Genomic DNA, 14,010 nt, shown 5'->3' with positions numbered 1-14,010 from the left:
AGAGCCAGGTATGCAGTAATCTCCAATTTTGAGACCATAGAGGCTAAGCCTCTGCCACCAGGTACTTCAGCCCAATTAGCTGAGCTCATAGCCCTGACTCGAGCTTTAGAGCTGGGAAAAGGAAAAAGAATAGCCATTTACACTGACTCCAAGTATGCCTTTCTGGTGCTACATGCACATGCGGCTGTTTGGAAAGAAAGGGGCCACTTGATCACCCAAGGGTCCCCAATCAAATATGGTGATCAGATTCTTCGACTCTTGGAGGCAGTCCACCTGCCCACTGAGGTTTCAGTCTCCCACTGTAAAGGACACCAAAAAGGGAACATGGAAGTGGCACGAGGGAACCAAGCAGCTGATCAGGCAGCTAGGACAGCAGCATTAGAGAACCATAACCTAATAGGGATTTCCACCTTAGTTCCACAGACTAATTTGCCAGAAACTCCTTCATATACTGAAGGTAAGACTCTTAAAGCTAAGAGTGACAGCTTTCAAGAAGATCATATGGGATGGTTCCAAAAGGAAGGACTCCTTTTTCTGCCTGGAAACCTCCAATGGAAGTTGGTTAACTCCTTACATGCCACTACTCATTTAGGAGAAAAGGCCCTCCAAAGATTACTAGAAAGGTCCTTCAGAGGAACAGGCCTCCAAACAACTATAAGACAGGTTGTCTCCTCTTGTCCCACTTGCCTATTAAACAACCCGCAAGGAGCTCGAAGACCCCAGTTGGCCCAGCCCGTCCAACGACATGGGGCCTACCCAGGAGAGGACTTGCAGATGAACTTCACCCAGATGCCAGTTTCTCAAGGGTATAAATACCTATTATGATAGATACATTCACAGGATGGATTGAAGGCTTTCCCACACGGACCAAGAAGGCTGAGGCTGCCCAGGTCATTACAAAGTGACAATGGGACATCATTTACTTCTAAGGTCACCCGAGGAGTCTCGAAAGCATTGGGCATTACTTATTATCTCCATTGTGCCTGGAGGCCTCAATCTTCAGGAAAAGTATAAAGCCAATCAATTCTTAAAATCAGCAGTAAAAAAGATAACCCAGGGGACCTCCCTGGGATGGAAGGAGGCTTTACCAATAGCTCTCCTCTGCACCTGCATTGCCCCTAAGGAACAGGTTGGTCTTAGTCCTTATGAGATGCTATATGGGAGACCTTTTGTTTATGTCAATGACCTCTTCCTAGATCCAGAGGTTTAGACCCTCCAGTCTTATACCATAGCCATTGGGCAATTCCAACAGGATATACGCTTGTGGGGTATGAACCAGGACCCAAAAGATTCTAAAGAGTCACCACTATACGCTCCAGGAACTCAAGTCCTAATTAAAGTCTGGAAAGATGGGTCCCCAAAGGCTCAACTCCAACCCACATGGAAGGGCCCCTACCCTGTAATACTTTCTACCCCCACAGCAGTCAAGGTACCAGGACATGACTCCTGGATTCACTACTCACGAGTCAAGCTGTAGAAGAAAACAGAAGAGGACACTCGATACACCTGTGAGCCCCTGGGAGATCTCAAATACCTATTCAGAACTACCAGTGAGTGCCATTCTAATGAAGACCCTCGAAATCTGGTTTCTGGGGATAAGATTTCTCAGGATAACTCTAAGGAGCCAACACAGCTTGACAGAGAATGTACTCCAAGACAGGAGATAGATCTTCTGATCTCTGAACAAGGAGGGACTTGAGCTATCCTGGCGATGTGAGTTTAAAATTGACCAATGTCCCTACTAGTCCTTGTTGTGCTATATTGATGATGCCTATGATTATTCCATGTACTGTCCATTGTCTAACCTGTTTTGTCTCTGCCCAGGTCAACCAGCTACAACATGCAGTGCCAGTTCAACAAAGATATAAGACTACAGCTGACCACGGAAAATATCACACACCCTTGGACACTGCTATAAGGACTCTGAGGATTGAGACTATAGCAAGATGGGGAGGCCCAATACCCCTCGCCACCCCAGTTCAGCAGGAAGTAGCCAGAAAGACCTCAATGCCCCTATTCCCAAAGAATTGGGCCTCCCATCTCTTGAGGGGGGAATGTTAGGTAGGTAGACTAGGGAAAAGGAGTCCAAAATGGTGGTGGCTAAAAGACAAGGAAGGTCAAAGGAAGGTCCGAGGACCAGAGTGAAAACTTCAGGCAGAACAAACAGCACTCCTGGCTAAGCCCAATTTGCATAGGGCAGGCCCAGGTGGAGGAAAAAACATATAAAAGGAGGAGCCAAAGCACTTTCTCTCGGACTCTCTCTTCCATGTGCATGCGCGAGCTCTCTCTCTCTCTCTCTCTCTCTCTTTCTCCCTCCCCACGCACTCCTCCACTCTCTTCTCTTCAAGTCTTGGATTCTCCTGCTATCTTATAAATAAAAATGGAGCTGTAACACTGATTTGCCTAAGAGCTGTAGCACGGTTTGTCCAAGACCCAAGAGCTGTGACGCACCTAGGGCTTTAATGTCCGTCGCTCCAAATCTTTGTTGTGAGGAGACAAAGAACCGAGGAACATACACTTGCATGACAGCAACCCACTCCAGTACTCTTGCCTGGAAAATCCCATGGGCAGAGGAGCCTGGTAGGCTGCCGTGTATGGGGTTGCTAAGAGTCCGATATGACTGAGCAACTTCACTTTCACTTTTCACTTTCATGGATTGGAGAAGGAAATGGCAACCCACTCCAGTGTTCTTGCCTGGAGAATTCCAGGGACGGGGGAGCCTGGTGGGCTGCCGTCTATGGGGTTGCACAGAGTCGCACATGACTGAAGCGACTTAGCAGATAACCCTGCATCACAGCTTCTGTCCGTCTCCTCCATAAAACCCTACACTTGAGGTACAATGTTCAGCACAGTCGGAGCTCTAGAAGTACTTGGTGACCTTGTACCTAAGTACAGGGGACAGGACATTAGACAGGCATCTGTAGCTGTGCCTTCAGCCTTTGGTTTATTATTAGAGATGTATTGATAGATCCTGTGCCAGGCCCAAGATGCTCAAAAACGTTAGTCTCTGCCTCTGTCCTTAGGGATCCAACAGAGAAGGCAAAAAACAACAGCACAGGCAATGATATGGGGTCCAGCACTGGCCTGAAGGTCACTCGGGCCTGGCTTGAAATCCCTGCTCCCAATGTGGGAGAATCCTTCCCCAAGAAACCTCAGACTCCTCGACCAAAAATGAGGCAGGTAACTCAGAGGACCACCGAAAGCATTAAAAGAAGGCACAACGCGGTGTGCTTACAGGATGACTAACCATCTTGATTCACTGAGTGGGTCCCTGGGACGTGGGGCTCTCTGTCCTAAGACCAGGAAAGTCTCGGGCAAAGCAGGCCAAGCTGGTTCCTCTAAATGCCTGATACAGAGCCTGGAACACAGCAGAGGCTGATAACTGCAGGCAGTTTCCTCTGCATCAAGTCCCGCCCCAATCCCCCGGCTGTCCCGGCTGACCTCATCACAGGTCTGAGAACACGTTTTGTACACCACACTTATTGTGACCCTATCTCCTGGCCCCAGGCTCATGTTTGCAGAACGAACACTCAGAATGGAGTGCAGAGCAGTGGAGAGCCACAGTACTGACTTGATGACCTTCGGGAGGGAGGTCGTATCCAGCTGGTAAAGGGACAGGTCGAAGAGGCTGGTGAAGTCCCGTGGGTTCTCATCGCCCTCCTGGAGACACACTCTCAGCCGCTCGGACAGGGCGGCTGTGTCGGGTAGCATCATGTAGTCGGAAATCTGAAAGTGATAAGACGGTTCCTTTCAGCAGAGCAGGGGCTAGGATTTACTGTCTGGTCTCCAACGCCTCAGGTCTGAATCTGCAATATTTCTCTTCTCTTGCTAAAACATCTTGCTGATTACACTTACTGACAGCCAAACCTTAAATATGCCCATTTCTGTGGAAAGAAGGACCAAGGTCACCTGGGTAAACGCCAGCGCTGGAGAAATCCACGATGCAGGCTGGCACGCACACAGCTGGACACGGCTGGAGAAATGCGTGACCCTGCTGGATGGCTCTCCTCCTTTTTGTGATCTTGAGGGCTCAGTCATCAACCCAATTCTCAAGTTCATCCCCTGTTCCCATTCTCCTAGGCAGTTCTGTCTGCTACTTCCACCAACTAAAATGATTTTCCCTTTCTTAATTTTGGTGACCTTATTTTCTAGTTCAGTGAGAAATCAGAAGCAACCATAAAAGAAAATCCACAAGCTCCCATTTCAAAGTCTATCTTCTCTCCAGCCACCAGCGTATGTGCTGTATACTCTGCTTTCTCTCCTGTCCTATATATGAACCACGTGTGACCCCGGCACAGACTACCCCTCCCTGGACACTAGGCCCTAATTCTTCTCGCCTAGCTGCGGACATGCCTGCAGCCCTGCTGAGAACCTTCAGTGATGACACCTTGGTTACAGCAGAAGACCAGGAAAACCTATGTCCCTCAATAGGTATACCACAGTCAGTACACCGCAGTACAAACAATGGACAGTACAGCTTCCAAAACACAATCAAAAGAAAGCTTTTTATGAACAATATGGAAAAATCTCCCAGACATAATATTTAAAAAGCGAGGTGCTAGGCAGTATATACACATAGCATACATATAGGACCGTCTGGTAAAACAAGGGGGAAGGAGAGTATACACACACACGTTTGCTTATCTCTGTATAAACTGTCTCTGGAATAACATATGAGTAACTGCTAAGATTGTTGTCACTGGGGAGGAGAACCAGGTGGCTGGGCAAAGGCAGAAGGGAGAGCCTTCAGTGTGCCTGCTCTTGAATTTCAAATGATGGGAAGACATTACCTAGCCAGGCAATAAATTTAAGTTTAAATGAATGCATGCTGGCAACCGGAAGTTTGTGTGTTCCTAATTTCCCTTTGAACTGCGTTTAACCTGGACTTCTAACAAGGCTAACTTGGTAACAGTTTGAAAAACTGCTCTCTGAACTCACAACAAACGGCTACACATTCTCCACTGCCAGCGCTTGGGGAGAGGTGTCTGAGCTTGATGTCAGTGAGACTCTGAGTCAAACAGGAGCACTTTTTTCTATATCCCAAGCATCATAAACTTCCCCAATCCTTAAACTTTTTAGACCAGAAACAAGGGGAAGCATCAACAAATAAATGTGCTTCCTGGCCTGATCTGGCCGATGCAGAGGCTTCAACCCTCTACCAGGGAAGAGATGAAGGCAAGAGCAGGACACAGACGCGTGCCCAGCACAGGGAGGAATGCGGGCCACGCCGCCCCAGAGGGTGCTCAGTGGCGCCCCACTCTACAGCCCCACGGACCTCAGCCCGCCAGGCTCCTCTGGCCATGGGATTCTCCAGGCAAGAATACTGGAGTGGGGTGCTGTGCCCTCTTCCAGGGATCTTCCCAGGGATTGAACCCATGTTTCCGATGGCCCGCGAGTTCTTTACCACTAGCGCCACCTGGAAGATTTTCAGTATTTCTCACTGTGTCATGTTACTGGATTCAGTGTCTTACTTTTCAAAGCCTTACAAGACAAAGGACATTTTCCACCAGGTCTCCCACCTGGAAGGTATGTGAAACTGCACCGTTTTAGAGCTAAGAAGGCCTTAACAACACTCCCCTCCTCTGGCTTTGTACTGAGGCTTTGCTTTGGAACCAGCCCAGTGTCTCACACGGTAGAGAGAGAAGAACAGAACAGCAGAAAGGCACAGGCTCTGAAATCAGACTGAAGCAGGTACTAACAATGGCTTAAGTACGTGTTAGTCACTCGGTCGTGTCTGACTCTGTGACTCCATGGACTGTAGCCCACCAGGCTCCTCTGTCCATGGGATTCTCCAGGCAAGCATACTGGAGTGGGTAGCCATTCCCTTCTCCAGGGGATCTCCCAACCCAGGAACAATGGCTCGGCCAGGGATTAATCTAAGTGGGAACCTTGAAGACTTTACTCACTTCCGTTTCCTCGGTTAGAAAACAGGACTGACAGAAACTGAGCAAGAGCAAGGCGGCCACACGGAACTGGAGCAGACACAACACCTCTTAGCACTGCTTCCCTCGGCACACAACACTCTAACTAGGGCTGGCGGCTGCCAAACACATCATCCACTCAGAGCTGGGTCCTCTGAAACCTGAAAAGCCAATTCCTGGTTGGCTTTACCCCAATTCTTTGGTTTTGGGGCTTACATTACTTTTAAGGAGAAATTTAAGCACAACAGCCCCACACTTCATGTTTCCATCTGAAGCGATATTTTAGATGTGAGGCTCTCATGTTTCCGAACCTGAGTCAGCCCGAGGTTTCCCAGCCAAATCAGTCCTCAGCCAAGGGCACAGGCCATCGGTGATGGTCTCTGGCTACCTTGTGCTGCCTGCCAAGTCGCTTCAGTCGTGTCCGACCCTGTGCGACCCCATAGACGGCAGCCCACCAGGCTCCCCCATCCCTGGGATTCTCCAGGCAAGAACACTGGAGTGGGTCGCCACTTCCTTCTCTGATGCACGAAAGAGAAAAGTGAAAGTGAAGTCGCTCAGTCGTGTCCGACTCCCAGTGACCCCATGGACTACAGCCCACCAGGCTCCCCCATCCATGGGATTTTCCAGGCAAGAGTACTGGAGTGGGGTGCCATTGCCTTCTCCAGTTACCTTGTGCTACCCATAGCCAAAAAATCATTTTCCTGACAGGTCAGCAGTTAGGAAACACAGAGGTAAATGAAGAAGGAGTAGACTTTTGAGTCAGCAGCCCTGGGTTTGGTTCCTGGCTCTGTAACTGTTGGCTGGCTCTTTGGGCATATTACAGTCTTGCAGAATTTCAGTTTCATTGATAAAAAGAGAATAAGACCATCTACTTGCCAGGGCTGTAGTGCGGTTTAAACAATGATTTATGTGGACGTATATGATATATAGGGCCTGGTATTAATATATAACCAATACAAGAGGTTTTTAAAACAGTCTTGATAGATGTATAGCCCTTTTATACACTTCAGTTTAACAAGTAAATTTATGTTGATTCACTTATTATTATGATTCTCATAATTACCCTGTGAGAAAGGTACTGGTAGCCCCAAAACTAATGAGAAAATGAAGATGAAAAAAGGTCAGAAATAACCCACTTAAGGTTTCAAGGCTCATGGTGGAGTGGGACCGAGAATGCAGTTACTGGTTCCCAGTCCAGAGCTGGCCTTTTATTTATTTATTTTTTTAATATTTATTTGGCTCCACTGGGTCTTAGTTCCACACGAGGAAACTTCATTTGCGGCGTGTGGGATCTAGTTCCCTGACTGTGGACTGAACCCAGGCCCCCTGCGATAGGAGCACAGAGTCTTAGCCACCAGACTACTAGGGAAGTGGTCTTTCCACTCTCCCATGTCTGATGAAGTATTATCATAATGCCTTTAGGATTGTTCTTCCTAAAGGCAACCAAATTGGAGCTTAAAACTTAAATTCTGATGATCTTTGTTTCTTTATGAAAAAGTACTTTTATATCCTTCATAGTTTTGAAGACGTATTTCTCTACAGATACTGATTCTGAAAGTTTCAGCCAGAGAGCATATATTAAGTTCCAGTTACTACATATACAGACAGAGGCTCCCACCCCACTGAATTCTATGACTAATAATTTACTGATTTTTTTTTTAACAGCATAGGCTTCGTCTTGCCAAAAAGCATCATTTCTTGCTATCTGTCTTACAGATAAGGTAAGAGATAGATAGGTTTTTGGAACTCTTAGAAGTGGTGCTGAGAAGCTGGACCCATTTTTCATTTCAAAGTTGTTAAGTAATTTACCGCCTCCTACCTCTGGGTCCTCGGCGTCAATCTGGTTTAGGTGGATGTCTTCTGTTGTGAGCCACCGGAAAACAACATCCTAAATTAAAAAAAAAAAACACAGACTTACACACTGTGTATTTGAGAAAGCTGTAGGCAGGACTAGAGAATTTAATCAATCAAGAAAAATGATGGCAGGAAAGAGACTATACAGCAGTGATTTGAAAAAGGGCAGTCGCCCCTGTCTTGGTGAAATCATATAAAAACTTGAAAGTCTTTCTCACTCTAGTGCCATTTTTATTGTTAGAAATTTACCATTTATCTTTGGGCACTCAAGCCTTTAACCACAAGCCCAAATCTATTAAAATGTGTTCACAATTCTGAAACAATCCCTGTATAATGTGCTGATGACAGTCTGGACTTAAAAAGTAGAATACAGCAAGATGTCCCAGAATGTGACTAAAGACAATGGAACTTCATGTGGATTCTATAAAAACAAGATCTTCAATCAATCTCTCAACACAACAACAATCCTTAAGGCTGAAGGAACATCTTCTCCCTCTGGTCAGAGAGCCACCAGCATCACGCCAAAGTCCAGCTCTGGCCAGCACCCTGCCATCCTTCCCAGGGCATGTTCCCCTCACACTTGCCATGCCTTTCCTTCATTTCCCACCTCAGTCAGCAGCCAGTCCCATCACAGTCTCCTCGTGCTGGCCAGTGCCTCCCCCACTCACCCCTTCCCTGCCTTCATTCACGTCCTTGCCCCTCCTTGCCCATATGTTTCCCTCTCCCTTCCCTCTTCCACACCCAAAGACCTGACTATGCCCAAAGCTGCTGGACTCTCTACAAGGGCTCGCCGTGGCTTTTCAAAGAGAGTTTGAGTTCCAAGGCTCCACGCACGAGGCCCTGGATGGGCTTGCTCCTCCCTGCTTCCCCAGGGAGGCTCCCAGCCCGGGCAGCAAGTTTGGAGACACGCGCCGCATCCCTCTGCACTGACCTCCCTCATCTCTCAGTCTCCCTCAATGTCCTGTGCACTTGTGCAGAGCAGAGACTGTGCCTGACTCACCTTCGTGTCCTTAGTGCCTGGAACAGAATGGGCTCTGAAGAGCTGGTTTTAAATGAATAGATGAACTCAGCAGTACATTTTTTAAATGACATGAAAATCGTGTACAATATTCATTAATATGACAAAAGAAAAGAGCTTACCATGATTTTGCTGTTCTCTTCTTTATCCAAATATTGGTCACTGAACATGTGACATGAGCCAAGCACTGCCAGCTTCCCACCTTGGTTCTGCTGATGACAAAGCAGGGTCAGTGATTCAGATCCCAAATGGACCACGCGCATCCTAGTCACCAAACACTTATCCTCACAATCACATGAGCAAATGTCTTCTACACCAACATGTGTCAGTTTACATGGGTATTTTAATGGTCTAGAAATGTCAATTATGACAACAACTAAATTCCAACCTGCCTCTCAATTTAGACGCTTCTGTACCCTTCTATCTGACTTAAACAGAAAGTAATGTAAATTTGTTCGACAGTATTTTCCCAGTTAGTGAAATTATAAATGAAAATCATAATCTTAAAGGGAAATAAAAAAAAACAAATTGAAAAACAATCTGTAAAGATTTAGACATTTTAGGAGTACCATAAAAAGTGTTTAAGAGACAGAAAACTAACCCACAAGCATGAAAAATTCACAAAAGAAATGACTAGCTAATAATAAAAAACTTTAAGATTAGTAATTTAAACAAAAAACAAAGTACTTTTCCTTATAAGATTAATAAGTAAGAAAAAGTGACTGTAAACTATTGGTCAGGTTTCAGTGACAGTCTCTGACACGGTGCTGAAACTGCCAACAAAAGCAGCAACGCAGTATAAAATACAGCAGACACTCTGCACACCTCTACAGTAATAGTTACAGAAGATCAGAAATAAATCCAAACATTCACCCAGAAATACGGTTAAGAACAATGGAACCTCCCAGTTGTTAAGTTATATATCAGAAAGCATTTTCACTAACTTGGAAAAATGCATCTGCCACAACATTAGGTTAAAAAAAAAAAGTATACCATCAATTGTAGAGAGTTTAAAGCCTGTGAGACAAACAAAAATGCAGCACCAGCAGAAGCAGGAGAAAATGACCACGATCTCCACCTGGCCCGCCTCAGAACAGTGCGAGAGCAGCATGTTTTCCCTCCATCTCTGTGTGTATTTTGTGGCTGCGCTCAGTCTTCCGTGTGGCGCATGAGCTCTGGATCAGGCGGGCTTCATTGCCCCACAGCATGTGGGATCTTAGTTCCCTCACCAGGGATCACACCCACATCCCTTGCACTGGAAGGCAGATTCTTAACCACTGAACCACCAGGGAAATCCTTCCATAGCTGTATTTTAAATTACCGAGTATATATTATTTTGTCATAAGAAAAAAAGAGTACAGAATTAAAAATACAAAATGAAATCAGACTTTCTAGCAAAGTCACATACAAGGAAGACACAGTTGTAATGGTACTGAAAAAGAATGACACCTAAGCCACAGATGTTGGGAGACAAATATACAAATTCTGCAAATAAAACAAAATTTGCAAAACAAACTCTGAAAGGTCCCACATGAAAAGCAAATGCTTCATAGGAAAAATAAAATGATTTCTACACCATAACCACTGCAAACAGATCGGTTACTGAGAATAGGAAATTAACTGGGTGGAATTCTAGAGAAAGAATGGGGAAATGACTGGATGAACTGGGTTGTGATTTGAATCCCCACAGGCTAAGTCAATACATAAACCTCTATTCACAGATTTATCTTTTCCTTAATATACAGTTGACCTTTGAATGAACATGGGTTTCAACTGCGTGGTTTCACTTACAAGTGAACCTTTTCAACAGTGAATACTATTGTACAACACAGTCCACGGTCGATTGAATTCACAGAAGCAGACTGCACAGATGGAGGCCTGGCTCTATTACACACGATTTTCCACCATGCAGACGACCGGCACCTCTAACCCCCACACTGTTCATGGGTCGACTGTATTTTCTTTTCCCTACTTCATTTATTTCAAATAGACTGTAGATTGTTCTTTAATCCTTTTATTCTGTCCTGACAGATTATACCATTGTCTTCAGTGGCCTTTTCCAGCATCTGTCTATAACTTGTTCCAATTAAATAGGCATATGTTTACTCAAGGACCATTTGCTCCCTCAGTGTTAATGAGTCTGTCCCAGTAAACTGAAGACCTAGAAAGTCTTGTGATGAGCCCAGAGAAGGCAACGGCCCTGGGCAAGCAGGCAGAACCCTCCAGTGCTGGCCTGACCTTGCTCATGGGTCCAGGTGGAGCTCCTCCCTGAGATCACTGCCTCATCTCACCAACAAGAGTGACAGGCAGCAACCTCTCTGAAAGACTGTTTACAAGGCAGGACTGAAAGCCTATTAGGAGGAGAAAATGGGCTTTAAATAGCTAGGCAATGAACAGATGATAATCTCATGAGTTCCAGAGGAAACGCCACACTTAGCACAGAACAGTATACCCACCAGATGCTCCATAAAGTCCACTGATTAAGCCAGGTAACATCTCTGTGCCTAGTTAAAAACAATCAAAGCTCTGGTATTACATACAATACCAGGGGCCCCTTAAGATGGTGTCTCATGACTTTTGTGTCTCTGAATAGACATTTCATGTAAACTAGTCATTTCTGCATCTTGAATCATTTAATAACACTTTAATTCTAAAACAATATTTCTCTCTGCTTAGGAGACTAAACTGCCATAATAGCTATACCAATTTTGTCTAAACATCATCTTTCAAGCACAGTATAGACATTTATTTACTTCCTAATAAAATGATGTCAGAAATTTTAAATATGAGAAGGAAAAGTAATACCTAGGTCCCATAAAGAAAAATAGGATCCTGCTAAACTACAGACATGTGGGTCTCTGGACAAAAACTGGGAGGTCACTGGTGAATTCCACGTCTTGGTAGACAGATGAAGGTGGGTTCAACAGACATGAATTAAAAGGCAGTGGATACATGGGGTGATGAGGACGACGATGATGCCCTCTCAAGCCACCTGAACCTGTATCTTGCATGTACTCCAGGATGATAACATTCCAGGATGAGTCTCCTGGAATGTTTTCCTGGGATGCACTAAAATACAAGCAGCACAATTCTGTGGTGCAGTTTGCTTAATCAACCTTCCTCTAAATGGATTCTCTTACAGTGAGGGTGAGAGCTGGTCAGAGGCAGCTGTACTACACGCAGCCTCATGCTGCACTGGAAAAGCTTTGGATTTATAATAAGAGCTACGTTTAGGTCTTGACTCCAAAAATGACCACTGTTTCCCCATAAGTAAAATGTAATTCAGTGCAATTCTACTTCACAGGACTATTGTGAAGACCAATGAGAAAATATAGGCATTTCCCGGTGGACCAGAGTTAGGACTCTACTGCAAGGGACCCGGGTTCAATCTCTGGTTGGGGAACTCAGATCCTGCATAGTGGTGCAGCGCTCCCCCGACCCACCCCCCCCAAAAAAGAGACAGACAGTATATGAAACCCCTATAGAAACAGTAGTGTTCACAATTTCAGTAATAAAAATTACACACCCACCCATATCTAAGAAAGGCTGTACCTTCGAGTGATAGAAAGCCAGGATGGGCCTGTTAAGCGGGAAACAGACAGAGCCTGTGGACAGGACAGCCACTGCGGGCTTCGTGACACTCAACGTGGCACCAAAAGGATAGACAAAGGTGAGAGCCCTGAAAGAAAGAAACGTTCAAGGTGTTCAATAGCAAAGTTTTTGAAGATAATCTCAGTGTTTCTTGAGAAAGTTATGATCAAAATCTTCTATAAGCTTTGGTTTATTACCTCAAAATCAGTATAGCTCTAAGTTTAATGAAGCATTTTAGGAAATGTGAATATAAATGAAAAATGTACAATCGTATGCGTAAATGATTATAACAGAAAGAAATAAAGTAGTCCCTATGGAAGAAGTGGAAGAAGAGGAGGCTTCATCTAAGAACTGAACCAGAACTACACATGAGCCTGCTCTGGGGAACCACGTTGCAGACATAGTTTTCTCCCCCTCATAAACCTGACTGGTGTTATCGCCAGGTACGAATGTCTGCCACTGGAGGGGTGTGGAGCGGCTGAGGGCTTATACGAATACAGGCGTATATTTATCCCACGTTGGACACTTCTACACAGACCAGTCTTGGAGTACCCCCTCTACTCTACACTGTTCTAGCAAAGACTGTGAGTACCCAGAGTGAATCAGTAGTTGGGCAATGTACTCCTGGAAAAGGTGTGGGACTGAGGGGCTAAGGGTGGCGTGCACACCTGGGTGAGGCCAGGCCCTGCAGGAGGAGCTAGGGTTTCAGTGAAAGAAAAATGGAGAGAGTTCCCTGGTGATCCAGTGGTAAAAATTCTGCGTTTCCAATTCAGGGGGTGAGGGTTCCACCCCTGGTCGGGGAACTAGGATCTTGCATGCTATGTGGCCAAAAAGAAAAACGAGCTCTCCAAAGTATTTGTTTGAAAGAAGTGTTCTCAGAATGGAGAGAAACAGGAATCTTAAAAGCAGAGCATATAATTAGAAACTGGGGCAGGAGGTGGGAGGAACGGGCAGAGGGAATACCCAGGAAGAGCTGCCTATGAAGATTTTAATTTTTCTTTCTTTTAGACCACTCTTTTTAGCTTAAGTTTTCAATTATTTCCTTCCTGTGTCAGTTCTCCCTGTCCCTTCAGTAAAGCCTCACCTACAGCTATGACTTCTATGTCTCATCGTGGTTGAGAAGAGGTACCTGCCCCACATTGCCCATTCTCTTCCTTCTACCCCGAACCTAACAGTATCCCAGTAAGGGGGCTACAGCCCAGGATTTCCAGAGCAGGAGCAGAAGGAAGTGAACAGTTGCCAAGGAGGAAGAAAAGGGAGAAACAGTTGTGTGTATGTCAGGGCCCACCCTTTCCCACACTTTCCCAAGTGCACTCAAGGGAGATAATTCTTAAGAAAGCAAAGAGAATGGTCGCTTATAAGATGAAAACTGTCAAGCTATTTATATGCCTCTATTTCTTTTATTATTACTAAGAAATCAATCAGACTGACATTTTGATGAGACTTTAAGTGTTAGGTCCATGAATCAAGGCAAATTGGAAGTGGTCAAACAAGAGATGGCAAGAGTGAATGTCGACATTCTAGGAATTAGCGAATTGAAATGGACTGGAATGGGTGAATTTAACTCAGATGACCATTATATCTACTACTGTGGGCAGGAATCCCTCAGAAGAAATGGAGTGGCCA

At 45.3% G+C, this 14,010-nt stretch overlaps 1 protein-coding gene across 6 annotated transcripts in view; it reads right to left on the bottom strand.

Annotated features, from left to right (window-relative positions):
• The window catches only part of IFT52 (intraflagellar transport 52), a 38,074-nt gene that overhangs the window by 13,429 nt on the left and 10,635 nt on the right, over window positions 1–14,010 (bottom strand). For 3 of the 6 annotated variants that reach the window (XM_070801715.1, XM_070801714.1, XM_070801711.1), the window contains exons 7-10: window positions 12,346–12,472; window positions 8,916–9,005; window positions 7,741–7,809; window positions 3,572–3,726 (exon numbers count right to left, since the gene is read on the bottom strand). In XM_070801715.1, coding sequence (XP_070657816.1) covers window positions 3,572–3,726; window positions 7,741–7,809; window positions 8,916–9,005; window positions 12,346–12,472 — 441 coding nt within the window. The remainder of the gene's footprint in view (window positions 1–3,571; window positions 3,727–7,740; window positions 7,810–8,915; window positions 9,006–12,345; window positions 12,473–14,010) is intronic. The other 3 variants (XM_070801713.1, XM_070801717.1, XM_070801716.1) reach the window with 3 other exon arrangements.

Source organism: Bos indicus, chromosome 13, assembly GCF_029378745.1.
Source record: "Bos indicus isolate NIAB-ARS_2022 breed Sahiwal x Tharparkar chromosome 13, NIAB-ARS_B.indTharparkar_mat_pri_1.0, whole genome shotgun sequence".
Classification (NCBI taxonomy): Eukaryota; Metazoa; Chordata; class Mammalia; order Artiodactyla; family Bovidae; genus Bos; species Bos indicus.
Note: the sequence above shows the minus strand (reverse complement) of the source record. Positions and strands in the feature narration are given on the sequence as shown.